The 20,926-nt window shown below is 33.0% G+C and overlaps 1 protein-coding gene across 15 annotated transcripts in view; it reads left to right on the forward strand.

Annotated features, from left to right (window-relative positions):
- Positions 1-19,019, forward strand: part of LOC106793611 (syntaxin-binding protein 5) — a 55,962-nt gene extending 36,943 nt beyond the window's left edge. For 3 of the 15 annotated variants that reach the window (XM_014760655.1, XM_014760656.1, XM_014760660.1), the window contains 9 exons: positions 11,555-11,680; positions 11,849-11,968; positions 12,070-12,198; positions 13,046-13,252; positions 13,621-13,729; positions 15,190-15,273; positions 15,659-15,754; positions 15,915-16,039; positions 16,178-19,019. In XM_014760655.1, the coding sequence (XP_014616141.1) occupies positions 11,555-11,680; positions 11,849-11,968; positions 12,070-12,198; positions 13,046-13,252; positions 13,621-13,729; positions 15,190-15,273; positions 15,659-15,754; positions 15,915-16,039; positions 16,178-16,440 (1,259 nt within the window). In that variant the 3' untranslated portion in view covers positions 16,441-19,019. Of the gene's footprint in view, positions 1-1,255; positions 1,302-4,725; positions 5,333-11,535; positions 11,681-11,848; positions 11,969-12,069; positions 12,199-13,045; positions 13,253-13,620; positions 13,730-15,189; positions 15,274-15,658; positions 15,755-15,914; positions 16,040-16,177 lie in introns of those variants that run through there. The other 12 variants (XM_014760662.1, XM_014760663.1, XM_014760664.1 and 9 more) reach the window with 8 other exon arrangements.
- The last annotated feature ends 1,907 nt before the right edge of the window (positions 19,020-20,926 follow it).

The raw sequence follows: 20,926 nt of genomic DNA on the forward strand, positions 1-20,926 counted from the left end.
TTTCGTAGAAGAGACGGAAAAGGGATGAAAATGTTACTCTATTATTTGAACAAGACAGTAGGAAATCTCGTCATATTGACCCTTGTTATATAGCCTTCCTCTTTATTTTTTCTTCTCACGTAATTGGGTAAAATGTAAAAAGATAACGAGGCTGGATAATATCTTATGCGAATAGAACGTTCAAATAAATTATTTCATTCATTTATTGTAGGATAGAAATTTTTGGATACTAGATACGGAAAAAAAAGGAAGGTGAGGGAGAATGGAAGGGATATGTGTGATATCCATTTAAAAACAAAAAAAAATAAAACCTTATGGTATTTAATATAACAAATATATAATATCAGGCAACGTTGAAAGATATTCTTTTTCATACTACGATACGTATATCACGCGTATCATATATTACTTTATCAGAGAAGTATGATACAAACATCTTGGATTAAGAATCATCGAACTATAGAATCTCATCCGAGATCAAACAGAGAACCGAATTCGTTTGGTATGAATTTTTTTCGAAGATAATCAGACTTAGTCAATGTTCTATTTTATTTCTCTATTTTTAGTGTGTGTTTAATATATTAAATTATTATATATATTGCTCTCTCGGTCAGCCTGTAATTATCCAATATTATTGATTAGCAAATCCATATGTTCTTCCTGCATAGATAAACAAGTGCGATCATGTTATTGAATTATAATACCCGTAGAGTTCGAAACCTCTTAGGCACGCCCCCTGCCCCCCATGAGTATGGAATGCATAGTTGAAATGTTTTAACTTAGAATTTGCACCAATTTACTTTCTCCAGGTGGAATTTCTTATTGTTATTCGTCTTAGAGCACATATAGGTTGTTATTGATTCTCTACCATTTCAAATGTTCCACATTTCGTTTGACAAAAATTTCCCTCTGTTTTGTGAACGTTCGAAATTTTTATCTCGAACTAAAGACGAAATCAACAAAAAAAAAACAAAACGTTTTTATAGATGTGACATTATACTACACATACACAGATACACAAAAATATTACGTGCATATGCATACACACACACATATATATATATATATAGAATCGAAGGACGACAATTTCCAAATTTGTTGCATTCTTTTGAATTTAAGTGTCACATTATAATGCCCTCGATCAACGCCCCTCCCCCTTACCCCCAAAGATAACAAAGATGTCTGCGGTTTATCCCTTACCGTTGATCGTTTCGATAAACGGTTCGAGGAGATTCTACTGTAACCACTTTTTCAGGTTCAAATCAGTTTTGCGGTCTTCCCCGACAGCAAGCTCGATTCAGGTAACACCGAAGAAGATTTTTCAATTAAATATTTCGCAGTTGTCTTATCACCGAGAGAAAAGTACAACGATTGACGCCGCGCGCTTTTTTGTGTCTCGATTTTTTTTTCAAGGCGCACCTATCTTTTTTTTTCTCTTTTTTTTTTTTATATTTAATAATTGCACCATTTGTTACTACACTATTAGCCTCCTTTATTATTACGTAATGGAGTTACGATCGTAGGATCGTTAATTTGTTTATCTTTATTTGATAAATATTCTAAGTCGATCGATGTAGAATTCGAGGAAGAATTTCACGATCATTATCGTTCTTTATTATTCATCCAAGTGTTCGAACAAGTGTTCGAACTCTAGCATATCTTACATAGGTATATATATACATATATTATTCAAGTTTTATATTAGAACCGCGAATAAAGTTCTTTCGGTGTTAAAGTTTTATGAGATTGCGAATAAAGTTCCTTTCGGTGAAGAAATATCGAATGTTACGATATGTGTGTAGCCGATCGACGATTGGACTTTTAAAAATGACACGAAAATTCCATTTCATTGTATGACCAAATGTTTTATTCACACTCTGTTTTTCTTATCTCTATATTGCATATATATATATATATATATGTATATAAATATATTGTATACAATTGTATATATGCATCATGTACATATGTATACATATGTATACATACATTTTACATATATATATATATATATATATATATATATATATATATATATATACATCACATTTTATGTAGAATTACACAGAAGCACCTTTCTCTCGGTACAGCGTCGCTTTTCAAAGCTTTTCGAGATATCTTTTTTAAATGGTTTTGCACGCATTAGCAATAGTAATGATAATAACACGACGTCACAGCAGCAGCGGCAGCAGCAGCAGCGGCAGCAGCAGCAGCAGCAGCAGCAGCATTGATTAAAAACGAAAACACACGTTCGACTTGTTGGTATCACTCGCGTGTATTTTTGTATTTTATTTTTTTCTTTTTTTTTTTTTTTTTTTTATTCATATAGGAGAGATTTATATTTACATTATTATTATTTATTTATTTACATAAAGATATACATATAATCCGAACGTTACTGCGATCAATCGACTGTATAAGTTATGGTTGACAGGGTGCTTTGTGGATTACTTTTGTTGGCNTTTTTTTTTTTTTTTTTTTTTTTTTTTTTTTTTTTTTTTTTTTTTTTCGAATATATATACCTATATACACGTGTCACATGTATAGGTACATAAAGATATACATATAATCCGAACGTTACTGCGATCAATCGACTGTATAAGTTATGGTTGACAGGGTGCTTTGTGGATTACTTTTGTTGGCTTTTCCTGGCCTACATTGACTGACTGCAATAGAGGACTCTGTATAGTACGTATTGATGTGTGTTTCACAAGGTGCTCGTTACAAAGTGGGAAAACGATCGTACGCTCGACCTAGGAAGACTACATTTTCGATCGATCGATCGATATTCACAACTTTTTCCTCTTCTTCCTTATTTTCCTTTCAAAAGGGAAACACTTCACTCTTTTTCAATACTACTACTACTACTACTTATTTCTTTCAAATGATCGATACGTTTTTAACTCGATTCTTCTTTCTCTCTTTCGATGATTTCTTCATGTAATATTATTTGTTGTTTGATCTTTGAGAATTGAATTTTAAGGTCATCGAATAGGAGATAAATCTATTCCTCTTGAAAATTTCAAGCCGTGATGCAGACTAAACTGCAATGATTTATAGGAAATTCAATCAATTTCATTTTCGATTATAATTATTCTTCTCGATATTTGACCAATCGTACATTTAATTATGAGATAAATTACATATATATATGGTATAATATCTCTTTTTTACATTGTCTTTAGGTTTTTATTAACAACGATGTAGGAAAATATTAACAAACAAATTTATATCGATTACATACGATTATTATATTAATAACACGATGTCATTCTCACAAATATCTACCGTAACCTAAACTTTTATTCCAGATAGTGGAAAACACCGTTGATATTATACCGTTGCACGCTTTTTACATTCCGCGTGCATGTTGTGTTTCTTTTAGCCGTACGTTTGAAATATTTTTTAGTTCGCATTCATAGTAGATATGTGACCGTCGGAAAATATCCAAGAGACAAATGTATTATCACGAGAAAATCCAATAATTAATTAGTAATCTCGTCTCAAATAATATAATTTTAATAAGGTCGTATGTTTTCTTTCTTTTCTTTTTTGTTTTCAGTGCTCAGTGTTCGATAAATGTGCATTTCGCTTCACGTTTGTTGACAAATAATTATGTGTTTGCTCGATGCAATTTGTTTTTCTTTTCTTTTTTTTTCCTTTAATCCTTTTCTTGTACAAATCAAGTGGGAATGATATCGAATAAGAAGATCGTTAAATTCGAATAATGGTTATAGGTTCGATTATCGCGTTGTTAGACAAAAATAATATACTTTTGTTTTTTTGTTTTTTTTTTTTTTTTTTACTATAGAACAATGCCGAGTTTTATAATAATTTTAACATTTTTTTTTTATTACTGCATAACGTCTAGTTGAAGGATACTGGTGGATTATTATTTCAAGAATCTTATGTTTCCATCATTATCGGAAAGAATCCTTCAAAATCAATCTGTATATAGATTTTTTTATTTTATTTTATCTCTCTTTGAATACTTTACAACTCTCTCTTCGAAGAATATAATTTATTTATAATTATCGTCTTTTTATCATGTAAATCTCAACATGAAAATAATTACAATATAAGGAGAATTAATTTGAAATATTGCATTATGTTTCAGTAATTATATAATGAAATAGTTTTAAGAATAATAAGATAACAATATATGTTTATTATATATAAATTTATTTAATGTTTTATTGCAATTTTTAAAGGTGAGATCATAATATAATCATTTACCAATGCTAATGAATTTATTTGGTCTCGATGTCGATTTTTACAACAACACTTTGGAGAGTTTTCAACGAGATTTTAGCCCAGATTTTTTTCAAAGGCGTCATTTCAGGTTTCTCCCTTTTAACTTTTTTTTTTTAATTTTTTTTTTTTAATATAGCAGTGAATAAAAGTACAAGGTCGTTTGTGGATGAGACTCGAATCGACGTTCGCTTCGATTTGCTTTGATTTTGCTTATTCGAAAGTTTTATCATAATGTATTTATAATACCATAAACCAAGTCAATAGATAGACAAAGAGATAAATATTATATTGAGATATTTAAAAAAGAAAATGAAGAAAAATAAATTTATATCCACGAACGACAATAACTGCAGAGATTAACATAGGATTATTGAGAAAATAACAGGAATAAACGAGGTAGCTAGCTAGTGCCGCGTATTGTTCTATTACTTTTATGTTCCCTGTCACATTTGACGTATGAATGATTTATAGATGAACGAGATGTACGTATCGCTGGTAACTGGAAGAAACGCGGTGGGCGGTACGTGGAGTGGTGGTGTTGGTGGTAGCAGTGTTGGTAAGGGTGAGAGCGATAGCGACCAAAATAATGCTTCGAGCGTTAGCGAAACTTTTGGTAATCGGGGTGTTGACGATAGCGAGGAAGGTGGTGGTGGTGGTGGTAGTATCGTCGAATATAGAGCTGGAATTGGTGGTAGATGTGGTGGTGGCGATAGTGGTGGTGGTGGTGGTGGTGGCAGCGTTGTTCGATCGTTGGCCACACGTCGTACCAGCGGTGTGATCAACACACCTGACGACGAGCATAATAATACTACCGGCATGGCCGTTCGTAAAAGCGGCGCGGAAACGCGTCCATCACGAACGACCGCCGTACGCAAGCTCCAGAAATGCTTGAGCACGACTACGACCAGCCACTATGATGCGGAGACTTATTGGGCCGCTGGTGGTGGTTCCAGAGCTGGTTCCTCCTCAACGACATCCTCTCCGCACTCCCATGTTCTGCGTAGCAACGACTCCCGTGGGCATTCGTCTATCGGACACCAGCCTTCTTTCATCAACACCAGGCAATATAGCAGCCTCGGTAGTATTCGCCTACATTCCTAAAACCATTGTTTTTAACGATGTGTCGATTGCATTCAATCACAGAGACATCAATCTTCTGTAATCTTCTTGCTCTTTCTCTATTTATCTATCTATTTCTCTCTCTCTCTCTCTCTCTCTCTTTCTCTCTCTTTCTCTCTCTATTTCTTTTTCTCGCTATTGCTACTTTTCTTCTTCCCACAACTCCTTCTTCCTTATCTCCCCCCTTATATCCCCCTCCTGAAACAACATCTCTTCTACATAAACTCTCAGATGATCTATGATATATTTTAGAGGAAAACAACAACAACAACCAGTTCGCACTCTTGCGCGGCGTTGCTATGGTCAACCCCGTTGTCCTGTTGCGTTTCGATTTATTTTAAACGAAAGAGTTTTCAACGTCCCTGTTAAATTAAATTAAATGTCCTCGTCCGGAAAAGAAATAAAAGATAAACGATAAGAAGTATCTAAGTTCACATTGCCGAGTAATCTATCGTTCAACGTTCGATCTAGCAACGCCGTTTCTGTGAGAACACATTTCATTCTTTTCTACACTATTCTGATTGTCTGCGATTGATAGTATCTCTGGTTTTCATGCCGATGTCAGTGTCAATGTATTTTCTTTCTCTCTCTCTCTCTCTCTCTTTCTAATACTCTTCTTTGCACCCTGTTTTCTTGTTTTGTTAACCATTACACTCGTCTACTAGGCAATGACAAATTTTGTTTTACAATTAGATGGGAACGAATATAAAAAAAAAAGGAAGAAACAAAAAAAAAGCGGCACTTGTTATACAAATCGCTTGAGATATACTTAGCTGTTGCACTTGCACCCCTTTCGAAAAAAAAAAAAAGGATGATCTTTCTTTCCGTTTATTAATTGCCTTTCACTCTTTGACGACTCACCGAACTCTTGCTTGTTTATATTATTTAATATAATAGATGTGCTCTAACGTTGCATAATCCGTAATGGTGTATCTTGTCTGGATGTAGAATAATAGGAGCCACAAAAAAACATTGTTTTCTTGACGTAGCTGTTAACGATTAAATTCTCGAGTAAGATACATATTTAATTGCACCCGCGTATTTTGAATCATTCAAAATGCGCGAGGTCTTTGGGGAAATGAAAGTGTTCTGCATAAAAGAGCCTTTGTATGCGTGCATACGTGCGTGCGTGTGCCCGTATGTATGTGTGTGTGTGTAATCACTGTAGATTTTTAATTAGACGACACGATTAGAAAAAACAAAAGAAGAAGTATTAAAATTTGAACGATTACGGCAACCCCAGTTAAGGAAGAATAATTCATCAGAAGTTTTTTTAATTCGGTTCGATTGAGAAAAGTATATAAGAAAAAAAAAAAAAAAAAAAAGAAAAAACAAAGTTTCGAAGAAAGCGTAGAGAAAATTTGTCGAAGTTTAAAAGTAATATTTCAATTTTCTTTTCTATCCTTTTATACTTATAGCGAGATTGAGATCTTTAAGAAATCCTTCGAGTTGCTTTACTTTTTTCTTTTTCCCTCACTATGGACTTGAATTAATTCAAGCTTCTTCAAGTGCCACTAGAAAATGTAAATAACTGTTAAAGGCACTTTTCTTCGGTATTTTAGAAAGACAAGAATATGTATCTCGAAATAGCATCTTGCATAAGCGAGTGAGTTTATTCAGGAGTATTATCTACTCCGTTTAACGAACAAACGATCCTAACTGTATATATACATATGTATATGTATATATATATATATATATATATATATATATATACGCATCGGATTGACGCTTCAATCTGTTTTGGCTTTCATCGCAACATTCACGGAACGTAATCGCCGCTGTTTCGCGTTTAATCAATCGCGTATTCAAGGTGTGGATCCGTGACAAGGAGGGACAGGGATAGGGACAGGGATAGGGACAGGGATAGGGATAGGGATAGGAATAGGGACAGGGATAGGGGTCCGTATTGATATCGATCTGTATCACTTTGTGCGCGCGCACGCATATAGAACAAACCGGAGGGAGATAGAAGATGTATCTATATATCTTTTATTCTCTCATCCGATAAGATATAACGTAGGTTAACTTCGATCGAAACTCGAACAACAAGAGAGTCCTCTTCTTATCGAGGAGAGAGAAGAGTCCCTTTTCGTCTCTCGAGGGAATTCGTGCTAAGCTAAACGAGTGGGCCCCACGTCTGCAATAAAATTTCAAACTTGTACGCTCGGCGAACCATAAAGAAGTATGCCGTCATCGAATTTTCGAAACTTCTTCTTTATCGAGTCGCGTTAAATGTCCTTTGTTCTACGACCTTCTCGAATACTCCCAATTTATTACTCAAACTCATTTTAGATTCATTGATTCGAATTAATTGTACCTTTTTTTTTTTTTTTTGATAGTTTCAATTCAAATTAAATGATAGACTGAATTATCTTTGTTTTTTGCTAAATAAAATGATTTTCATTAACGTTAGTTGCGAATATTTTTGTTTTCCCGTGTGATTATAAGAAAATATATTAATCTTTAAATAAAAATAAATAATGTGTGAATTAAGAATTTTGGAAGATACTAGGTTTATCAATTTAGTAAAGAAAAAAAAACCGATATCTCAATTTAGAGTTTAATTATCGTTTCTAAAAATCTTATCAGTTATCAAAGAGATATTATAGAACACACTCGTGTACGTCACACGTCGGGGGAAAAAAAAATTAAATTCGAGAGGAAAAAAATATAGATGCATCGGTATACAAGTTTAAGGAATATATACGGGACTGCTGCGGTAGTTTGAAATCAACCGACATTATTTTTCAAGTTCTCGACGTATGATATTATCTTTTTCCGACGTTATATTGTTGATGATTTGGATTTTTATTCGTCACCCCGGTAAAATTCAAAGTATTCAAGAGAATAAATATATTTCCAAAATAAAACGCGTTGAGAATTTTACGACGAAATGTTACGAAATAACGTCGTCGCACGGTTGCATTTTTCTACGTGACATTTTGCACAGCTTCTTCGCATATTTACGTAAATACATTACCTCCACATTTTTCTTAGTGTATATGTATGTATGCGCGATGACGTTATGTGACACATAAGTTCGCGCTTTCTTTACTTTTCTCTCTCTCTCTCTTTATTTTTTTCTCTTACCGTTCTCGCTGCACACGAGTATGCATATCGTACAGTTTTCCTCGGTGAGATCTTAAGTAATTAATCTTGGTCGCGACGTTAGACCCTTCAATGCGTCTCATTGACAAAGCAAAACCTTCGTTGCCTGTCCTTAAGAATAAAAAGTTAAGAAAAAAAAAAAAACCGTAACACAAAAAGTAGAGAAATGAAAGAAGCGAACTAACTATGATGGAGTTATTTTGAACACTTTATACAGGCTGATTCATGAAAAAAAAAGTCAAATGTGTAACTTCTCATGCAGTCTATGAATGAACGTTTTATATACAGTGTCCATTTTGAACATTTGTAACAAGAAGTTTAATGGTCAGATCACAGTCGGACAATAATAAATTATTAATAATAACATATTAGTTTTATTTAATAAATTAAACGACGGAAACATCTACGATTAATTTCAATTTTTTTACTTTTTTTTTTTTATGTTCACGACCTTGAATATAGATGACCATTGAATTTGTCATGTGAAAAGGGCTACAATTGTAGGTGTTCAGAAATGCATAGTTCCGTTTAAAAAAAAAATGACCTTTAAATTTTCTAAGCGTTTCCGTTCGGGTAAAAAATGATACTCATTGTATAAACAACTTTTACTTCAATTCATTCTTTATCGTTATACTAAAATTGTAGAAGTTATTCGGGTAACCGGTGTTAGCTGACTCATCCTGTATATATTACAATGCAATATTATATATATAGTTCTTATTATCGAAGAAGTTGCCTACACCCACAGTTTATTCCGTTATAGATGAACATATCTAATGTTCTCGACGTTAAAATCAATGTTACCGAACATTCTCAAAGTTTCGTTGTCATCACTTTCTATCGTAAGAAAATGTTGCACTAGTTTATGAATTACATACGTAAAATGCAAGTTAGTTGTGACGTGTTCATATAAATTTTGATATTTAACGTGACTTCAAAAATCATGCTTCAAAATATTAATTAGGTTTTTCGTGAATCACCCTGTGTACATTTTCGGTTAATTTGAAGAACACGTAAAAATTTTCGAATGAAAATGTAAAGATATACAATTTTTATGTAATTACATACAATATATATTTATATATATACATATATATTTTGTCTATTAAAAATAATGACTAATCGTCAGTTTCCAAATGAATCAGCACGTACATATTACATATATACGTCGTGTAGAGTCCCTACCTAATGAACTTTTCAACGAGGAAACTTTATACGTATAAATGGCGGCGTCTTTAACTTACGAGTGGATACCGGATTGAGTAATTTATAATCCGAACTGTGCGAGAACGCTCACACACACATATATATATATACACACACACACACATAGAAACTTTAATTGGATCCCGTAAGAATCTTTTACCGAAGGAAAATATATATTCCGAGATATTTTGCCGACTTGTAACATATCGTTAAAATGACCTTACGTGGCATCATCGATGCGTGTAAATGCTGCTGCAAACATCCTACCGTGACTAGATCTAGCCATTCGTTATGATATTTCACATAATTTATCGTGGTACACGTTATGTTATTAATTATATATTATAAACATTAGATTATTCGAGTGTTTTCAGCAAATAGATAACTCCCATGTATAAACACTTCAAAGGAAGGAATTAAATGATTGGCCTGAATTTATTCGGCTGATTAAAACAACGTTTGGCAATTATTCTATGCTCATTCAGTCAATTGGATGAATCCAATTTCCGAAGAAGAAACGGAACTAATATTCGTCCGAGGGAAATGATTTTCGCTTAATTGTTTTTACCGTAAGATATTTGACCCGACGGGGGTTAGTTCAGTCTCGTCAAATATAGTAGAATCAAAGCTATCTCTAAAATTTGATCGACCTTTACTTGCTCGATATCGATAGGAAAAGCTTTGCACATCTAGTCGAGGATTGTATTTAGTACTCGTGCACATACTCGTTGAGTTAAGAGAGGGTTCTCTCTATTTATCGTAATACATATTCGAAGCCCGAATTTCTAAGAAATCACCTTGCGTACATTCGATGCTAAACTTTTTTTAGTTGTGTTATTATGCTGGCCCGTAATCGATGCTCGATCATCATCGTCATCATCATCATGATCATCATCATCATCATCCTGCGTGTGTACTCTCGTAGAGAGGCGCTTGTGCTTTCGATCCAACAAAAAAAAAAGAAAAAAACACGACGACGCTGCAAATCCGAGCATTCGAATTTTCTAGGAGTTTGGATTTTTTATTTTTTATTATCTATTTTTTAAATACTAAAATGATGTATTATTATTCTATCCGATGAAACCTCTCGTAACGAGTATTATTACGATCGCATATATCATCTACGTATACGTACATAAAAAAAGAAAGAAAAGAAAAGAAAAAAAAAAAAGAAAAAGTAGAAATGAAGGAATCGATCGATGAGTGTGATGCGATGTGATGAAAGATGTTAAGATGCCGATTGCCGATTAAAAAGTCATGGTAGTATTGTGTTGCTGTTATTGTCGTTGCTAATGCTCTTGCTATTGTTCTCTTGTCGCTGTTTCTCTCTAAACGTTTGAACGTTGGTTGCGTCGATATATCGCTGTTGTTTTAGCTGGCGCTCCCGTTGTGTTGTAACATTATTATTGTATCATTGTTAATATTGATTGTATTGTAGTATTTATCTCTTAAACATCGTGTTTTAATAACATCATTGTGATCTGTTTCTTATGGGATATAATATATTCGATCTCTTATCGTTATAATACGTTTACATCGGGCATAGTGAATAAAATAATTTTTTCATTTTCTTCAATATTCTAGTTTTATTTTAGCTGATTACGAAAGCATTTATATAGATCAAAATTATTTCACTTATCGATGTAAAAAGTAAAAAAGAAAAAAGAGATTCAGTAAAAATCGATGAACATTAGACGGAAATATTATTTAACAATTTATATCAAGCAAAAAAAAAAGATCACGTTGAAGTCTGAGGCGTTGTGAAAGTATAATACCGTAGAGTTTGTCGTGCATGACGCTTGTAGACAGATTAAACGAATTACACATTCTGTATGTAATCGTCAGTTTATTTTTGGGATCGCTGGCCGGATAGACAAATTTGACGGTTCCTTTCAACGGTCACGGAGCTCAAGCATGTCCTCGCTTGAGAACATCACCACGGAAACCATTAGCTGCCTTACGTTCGCTGATTCCTATACGAAGAAAAGCGGTAAGTCGAGTTTATTTGTTGGATTCATTAATTATTTAATACATTTTATAACTATTATCTTTCTTTTTGTGTATGTATGTATGTGTATGTGCACGTGTACATCGATTTTACTCTTATAATAATAATAATAATGTATTGTAATATACGCGTGTATCAAATTCTTTTAAGATACCACCACTTTACCCACTTTATGGGTTGGTACGTCTCTGGGATCCATACAAACCGTTGTATTCAATGCACCTGCCCCAGGCGAAAGACACGCATATCCTGTGGTTGTTTCTACATGTAGTAAGATTTACATAATTTTAGAGTATATAATGTGTTCACGTAAATTATCAAATTATAAAATACCACACGGATTCTCTAATTCTATATTTTATTGCGAGCAGATGGATCGACGTTTAAGTTGAAGGGTTGCATCCTATCGATGTCATTTCTGGATTGCAATGGCGCACTTATCCCGTATTCTTTCGAATCCTGGAAAGATGAAAATGTCGATGGAGGAAAAGAACGTAATAGTAAGATTAATATTTGTATATATTATATTATCTGTAACGATCAATACGTATTCTTATAAGTATTTTTCTTTTATCTTATATGATATCCCGTTGCGTATTTTTTCGCATAATTAATCGTTCATTCTTGTATAAAACTCACATTTTATATAGAGAGTTTTTCCTAATAAGTGAAAAGTATTGCAATGGTGGATTCAGGACACCAAAAAAGAAAAGAAGAAAAAAGTTCGTATAAACATGTCTCCAATGTGGCCTCGTTTCCAAGTTACAGCTTGTTCTATTTTCTTACGAAGTTAAAGTAGCATACTTGGATATTGGCTTGCTGTTTATCTACAAGATTTAAAGAACTTAAGATACTGTTAATCTATACTTGTTTGTAAGTGGTATGCACTTTCAGAAAAGGTAAGGTATTCGTATAGTATGTTAGTGCTATTAATGTGATATTACATTGAGTAAAAATAATTTAAATATAACATTGAGCGTTGTTATGACAACGCGTTCGTCAGCAATACTTTTGAAAAACATTGTTTAACAATTTAAACACAAATTATAACTTGGGAATGAGATCGTATCGAACTTATTCTGATGTTTATATAAAAAATCTATCATTGAAATATTTCTTATTTATTAGAAAACACTCTGCGCGTGGTATATAATGCCACTGACATTATAAAATATTGCATAATCCTTTTAATATCATTGTCCAATATGAATAACTGTAAAAAATACCGACCCCGTTTATTGACGAAGCACGTTGCATTCGTCATGTTAACGTTAGTTCGGAATGAATCGAATCCTGTTTATGACATGAAATAGAATAACGGATAACTGTATTTGATGCTTGTTAAAGAGAACCAAGGAAAATGCAATAGCCGATTATCACCGTCCTTGAACACTCAAGTTACGACCGGGGACGGTTTCGAAGATCGACAATTTGTCGTTTTGACGTCTGAGAAGCAAGCTAGGGTCGTGGCTTTACCCTCACAAGATTGCGTTTATAGGCAACAATTGGCGGAAACTCATATTGTAATCAAGGCGGAGGTTACCACTTTGAAAGGTAACAAGAACTTTTCATTTCAATAATTGAAAACCTAATTCTATGATGTCCTATTCTAGATTTAACCACCATCATTGTTGAATAATTAACAGATAACACAGTTGATTTTATAACATAACAAACAACATCCTATTTGCAAATAATAGTACATTTTGACGAATAATTTATTAACTATTATTTGGAACAGGGTTTTCACGAAAAGACGCGACTCTTTAAAATTTATAAGTAAAACGTTTTTTTTTTAAAAAAGCATACCAAAACCATGTAATTGGATATATCTAAATCAACAGTTTTCATTTAAAAATGTTGCGTCAGGGTTGCGTAGACTTTGTTGATAAAATTGAAATACAATAGATTGAATTTTTCAGATAACGTCTGTCTGGTATGTTACGTTTCAAACGGTCACATATCTACGTATAGTCTACCCAGTCTCAGGCCGCTAATAGACGTCGATTTTTTACCACTTACAGATCTGAGGTAAGCTAAATGTTTAATTATATTAATTTTTTTTTTCGGATTGCCTATATTAATAGTATTCTTGATTGTAGCAGTGCTACAAGAATTTATCGATTTTCTTCAAATAACTGATAACGCGCTTCTACGTTTAAAAACTTTTATTGTAATAATAATTATTTATACAAATTTATATTTGAGCTATTAATGCTATTTACTAATCAAACTAGTTATATTAACCTACTACTACTAGCAATTGTTTCCCTTTCAAATGGATGTTAATCGCAAAATTACTAATACTCATCAAAAGATAATTCGTCGTTTAAGCAAAGGTCATAAATATATTTGACAGCATATAAAACGCGATTTACTTATGCACATGTACATATTTGTGTGATATATTATATAATATAATACAATATGATAATTAAAACGTATGAAAGCTTCATAGTAGCGATTTCATTGCGAAGATTTATCGTAAGATCGGCACGATATTAATAATATTTTTATATATATGCTTCTTTTTACAATTTTTCTAGCAAATTATTCTGATACTCTCAGATACAGTAATTTTATTACATTTAAATTCTTTCTATATTAAGTGTCTCGCAATTGTAAAATTCTTCAAAATATTTAGCTTCAAGCTGCACCAAAATTGCTTCAATTTTTATATTATAAATTTTTAATATTTGTAATATACATTGAATTTTATTGGTGCATGTAATCGAATAATACATTATTCAAATATGGCTTGGCTCTTGTCGAATAGTGCGGACGAAACGTATTCTAATGCTATTTGAATTTATAAAATATAAACATATAAAGCTTTATGCTAAGTATAAATAGCAATGCAAAATCTTTCGATATATATATATATATATATATATGATTTATTATGAACGAATAAGAATTTTTAATCTTCTGTGATACAATATATTTTGATTATTATCGTTAATGTTATTCGTAGAATGTACAAATCTAATTAAACAATTTCGAATTCTAGAAAAGTAGTAGCTAACTATATGGCATGCGACTTTTCTCGTCTACGATACTAATCAAAGCACTCCGTTGATCCTCGACACAATCACGGCATGAACTTTTTTCTACGAGCACTTCTTCTATCGCACAGTTTATATCTTCGTACAATCACATCTTATATAAAAATTCAAAGATTCTTTCATTTTTAGGTCGATAACACATCAATATATATGTATGTAAATAATATATACATATTGTGTGTGTAGTTACAGATTAATAATATTTTATTGATTATTATGATATCGTTGGAGAATGTAGAAATCGCGCAGCAAAAGGAACATGCAAGCAAGATTTTTTGTTCACATACCTTATTATATTCTGTCGCGTTCGAAGATCTAGACAGGCAGCTTTATAAATATTCTATCAGACGATTATAATTAATAATTATTTTAACGTCCGTTACGGTCGGCTGCTTATCTTCCTCCTGTCTCTGTAATCTCTAACAGTTTTCAGACTACAAAACACGGCATTGTAGACCCCATGTTGTCCATATGGGGTCATCAACTGTTTGTTAATGGCGATACCGATCAGTAAGTCATTTATGAAATAACAAATCTCCCAATAATCTATGTTACATGATACATAGTGAAATATATCCTGCCTTATCCGCGTCACACTTATTTCTTTTTCCCGTTAATTTATTTTTTTGTTTAAACAATAAATGTTATGGATCATTAAGCACATGTCAGCAACGTACATATTTTTGTTTGTTTACATCCTTCCTTCTAACATCTTTTTTGAGCAATTAATCTATTCACCTAGCGAAGCTTGATGCTATGTATGCGTACGCACATTATATAAAAACACATTTTATTATTCGGCCCTGTTATCATTTATTTTCTATGTATGAAACAAATGTTAATGAGTAAAATTTGTACGTTGCGTTAAAATTCGTACGAATGTCTTCTTTTCCAGGATTGCGAAGACTCTTTGCTTCAGTAATCGTGGCCACGGTCTGTATCTATCATCACCTGCGGAAATACAGAAGTTTTCAATATCAAGCGAGTTCTGGTAGGAGAACGAATAAAATTACTTTCATTCATTTATAAATAGAGTAACAGTTCATTTTTCCCATAACAAGTTTTTTTCTTATTATAAATAATAATAATAATAATAATCTACTACGTACATTATTGCATTATTTGAAATTACGAAGCTTGTCATTTTTTAGCGGAGAGTTGACCGAAATGATGGGAGATTTGTTTACTGGTCACGATATGCCGGAACCACCTAAAGAAAGTTTCTTTAGGGGCTTGTTCGGTGGTGGTACGAGAAGTCTCGATAGAGAAGAGTTGTGTGAGTATTCTTTATTCAGAGAGTATTTCCTATTCCGAAATATTATCTATCTTTATTTTTCTTCTATGCTTATACGTATATATTTTATATAAATAACAAATAATGCGCTTTAACCAGCAAAGACGTGATACGTTTCAGTTGGTGAATCGAGTGGTCGTGCCTCTCGTACAGTGGCTAAACACATCCCAGGACCGAATGCAGCAACGGAGAATATGAGAGAACGGGTTACCGGAATTGCTGGTGAAGTTGCTCAGGCACATCATATGGTAGTGGAGCGTGGAGAAAAATTATCCCAACTCGAGGAACGAACGGCTCGTATGATGTCAGAGGCTGAAAACTTTTCAACGTCGGCACACGGTCTGATGCTGAAGTACAAGGATAAGAAATGGTACCAGCTATGAGAGTATAGTCTGATACGAATCTGGATGCGATTCATATGGACGAGTACGGAAATAACATGCAAGTTAGCGTTTGCGATTTATCCATGAGTTATTATCTCTTTGATAAGAAAGCTAAATTAAATATATTACAAGCTCCGCGTGTATGCTCTACGGCAAGAAAGAAGCATGTATGCGGGGCCAAAAAGTGAGTAGAGTGAAAGTATTCAAGGGAGAGAGAGAGAGAGAGAGAGAGAGAGAGAGAGAGAAAGAAAGAAAGAAAGAAAGAAAGAAAAGAAGGAGAATGAGGTTGAATAGATAAAAATAAATATGAAAGAGAGAAGTTGAATGTGCGAATGAATAGAATATAGGGTCGAGATGATAGGAAAAAAGAAAGAAATACACAAACATATATACACCACACATATTACACGTACACACATTCATGATCATCTGTGCTGGTCACAGGTTCTAGGTACGCACACATTAGCGAAACGAAATAGAGCGAATGGTAGGTAGAGTAAAGCGATTACACATACCGAGGTCACTTCCCAACATCAACGACATTGATCATATTCTTTATCCAAAAAAAAAAAAACATTAAGAGACGTGAAAGAGGCGGTTCTATAAGAGCTTATAGTACGATCGCTTAAAAAATCATAAAGAGGCAATGCGATACGAGACGAGACGACGATCGTGCTATACAGGAGTCAATACGAGCAATTATGAAATAATTCGCCTTTTAATCAATGGTACTCGTTAATTCATTCGGACGTCCTGCACCAACCTATATCTCATTGCACTATGGTCTTCTGTATTGTCTATAAAATGAGAAGAAAAAAGATACCACGAGAACAAGTGGGTTCGAGAGAGAAACGATAATAAAACATCGTTATACTTATAATCTCGTTTTACATAAAAAAGAAGATAGGAGTGTTTAATCTCGAATAGCGGAAAGTATTAAAGACATAGTAGTAAAAATTTCAGGTGCAGCGACGTTATCCTCCGAATGTATTGACAATAAAAATGTAGTTAATTAGTCGAACGTGCAGAGCATTGGGTAAAAACGCGTCGAACGATGAAGTATATATTTTATCCACGCAGTCGGGTTTAGCAGGAGAAAACGGGGCACTGCGAGACCGCGTTAACGCCGATAAGAATGTATAATTGTTATCGATTGTAGTTACTGCTAGACACGCTAATGTATATATATACAATGGAATGAGACAAAAATTAAGAATACACATACACATATACAACACACAACATACACACACACACACACAAAAGTAGGAAAGATTCTGCGTTATAAAAGCTGTTTATATATATATATACATATATATAAACATATATATATATACGATATAATGTGTTATAAGTTACGCTACTTCAGCGTCGTTGGTGAATTCAAATGAATTTGTAGTGCATAAATGGCACGGAAAAGGGGGAATACTATTATAATTTTAACTGTACGTATAGACTAGATAACATAAAGACAATATGATAGACACACGTGCGTCCCGGATGCGTGCGCGTGCGCGCGCGCGCTTGTGCGGCTGCAAGAAATTCAATTGAATTTATCGAGATTCTGAATCAACGTACTGCTTCCATAGCAATAATTGTATAGTCGATGTTAAAGGTACTAATCACTTGCATTATTACTTATAAATGCATCCTACAGACGATTTACTAGAATGCATTCTTCGAGTTGTTTAAACTTCGTGGTATGATCTTTCTTGGACAATATACATATAACCAAATCGCATTGAATTAATCCCGTTATTGTATCGTGGGATGTCTTCATTATCAATTATTAGTACAAAACTCGCGAACTTGGCGAGTCGTTGGAGACTTAATAGGCGGCATTTACGAGAAAAAATATAATAATGGAAACATGTTATTCGACGATCGAGCGGCTAATAAGAAACTTTCGGTTGTTTGATAGGTACACTACATTTATGCTATCCTACATCTAGAGGAGTCATTGCTCTTTGGAAATCGGAGATTCTGCATGTGAGCGATTTAATGATAATAATATATTAACAAACAAACAAAATATAACAAATTCATAAGTGGAAGTCTGTTTGAACGCCCGCGCTATGGGAATGAACGTTTCGGATAGGCAAAAGAAAGTGTTTTTTTTCCGGACTTCTGTGAAAGTGGAAGGTCGTTTACTGCTCTAATAGTGGAACGGTAGTTAAATGTGCCATAGTTATGAAGGAATGGAAATATATATTACCATTTAAGTGTTTGATAATATAATATACTCCACAACTTCCGTTGTACACTGCTAAATATCATACTTTACAGATTTCGACTACTTATCTTACAATTAGTCGCATCGAAACCTGCAAAGATGTGTTTGAAACTAATCATTTCTCGCGATATATAAAACGTAGTTTCAGTTATACTTATATGTAGCTAACTCTTCTCTACTTTTATTTTGGTTCTTTGAATCATTTTCATACACGGTGCTTGTAATCTTCGATTGGTAATTATTTAGTGGAAACAGAAAGCTGAAGAAACTGTCTGTTGTATATCTTCATATCACGATAAAACTATTGTCACGTACTTGATTGAATAAACATTAATTTTGCCTATTCCTTGTGCGTGCCGTTACAATATATATTAAGTTATTATACTTGAAATTATATTATAATTCAGTATAGTATTATGTATCTGAACTGGTGAGACAACTGGACAAGGGGTAATTCTACGCGTAAAAATAAGACGAAGAAAGTATAACATTATGTCGTTTAAGGCTCTATTTTTCAGCATGCTGTATAGAATTTTCAAATATAATTTTCTCGAAAACGGTACCTTAAATGAAACAATGTTACTCCTTTTTTTATATTTATTTTTACATGTACAATCATCCCCTGTTCAGATCCAACCTGTATACGCAAATACCAAAATACAAAGTAGTTCGAAGAACAACCGCTGTGGCGCATGTGTCGTGCAAATTCAAACGCGCGCCAAATATGGTGGCCCGATGTAAGAAAATTGTGCGTGCTGTTACGATACAATTAATTCTTTTCTTTTTATAATAATCTATACGAGTGGTTTTGTTTTATCTTTACGCGATATTCAGTTATAAATTTATTGTTCATTTACAACATTACAATTAATTACCTATAACATTTTTCATTTTTTTTTTGTAATCCAGATTTGACGATCGTTGGTAACAGATCATAAGTTATCAATTTATTTTTCACAATATGTCGAATTCAGTGATAATTATTGTGTATTCTATTACCATTCATGAAAATGAGGAAGTTCAAAATTAACAGGAGCGACGATGACAACTATTTAAAAGCAGGTAACTGTTATTTTTTAGTTAATAATATATATATGTATATTTATTGTTTTCCTTACATCTGAAAAATCTTAATTTCAAATTTAATGGAGTAAACTGATATAAGAAAGATGCAAAAGTTTTATTAAGAAATATATTTTCTTCATTGCTACAACAAGATAGCTTCTATATAATCGAAATTATTATCTAAGTAGTCACTAAGCTGATAGAATGATCAAAAGAAGATGTACATTAATTGAAGTTTAAAAGATTGCATATATATATTAATACTAAAACTACTGACTATTAGTGTATACGTATTTCTAACAGATTTTTCAAAATAAGTGCTTATCGATAGAATATGTTAGGAAAGAAAGATAAATCTTTATTCATATTTTTTTCTTTTTTAAAAATTTTTATCTAATGTTAATCCAAAATAAAGAAATACTGATAAAATAAAATAATACGTATTTATATTCAACAAAATATTAGGAACATTGAATAATGAAGATTCGCTTGATCTCAACTAATTAATTTGAATTGGTTTTAATTAGTTCTAACGTTATATCTGAATTAAAAAAAATTGAATTTTCAATTATTTTACATTACATTTGTTCGCAAAGGGAATTTTGATAAAACGAGATTGTTTTAAATTTGACGAAACTCTAAGGGGTAGCAATTACAAGAAACAATAAGATGGATCCTTTGTATTTTACGTCATTTTTCTAACAATAGCTGTTATCGACAAACAAGTCGGTACGTAATTAACTTAACTTCTTTGACACTAGTTCTCACGTAAGAATAGGCGTGTTTACGGTGAATGATGTACACCACTCGTTTCCTCTTTTTACCGAAAGCTTTCTTCTTCTTCGTCCCTTTTTTCCTTCTTCTCCCTTTCTCTTTCTCTCTCCCTCTCTCTCTTTCTCTTTTTCCGCAGCACGCACGTACACTTCTCATTTCCAATTTAAAAATAATGAGAATTTACGACTAGCAGGTACCGCTGTCGCGCACAGACACCCATCGACTTCGAAACCTCTCTCAGCACCGCGAAGTGGAATGAATTGAAAAAAAATTCAATTTAGAGGCAGCACAATAGCAAGCCCTCTACTTTTTCCTTCTACTTCTCCTTCTTCTTCTTCTTCTTCTTCTTCTTCTTCTTCTTTTACTCTATCGTAGTCTGAGAAAACGAACGAATCAATGATATTTCACTTACAC

This window comes from Polistes canadensis, unplaced genomic scaffold (genome assembly GCF_001313835.1).
Source record: "Polistes canadensis isolate GaletaPanama2010 unplaced genomic scaffold, ASM131383v1 scaffold_16, whole genome shotgun sequence".
NCBI classification, from domain to species: domain Eukaryota; kingdom Metazoa; phylum Arthropoda; class Insecta; order Hymenoptera; family Vespidae; genus Polistes; species Polistes canadensis.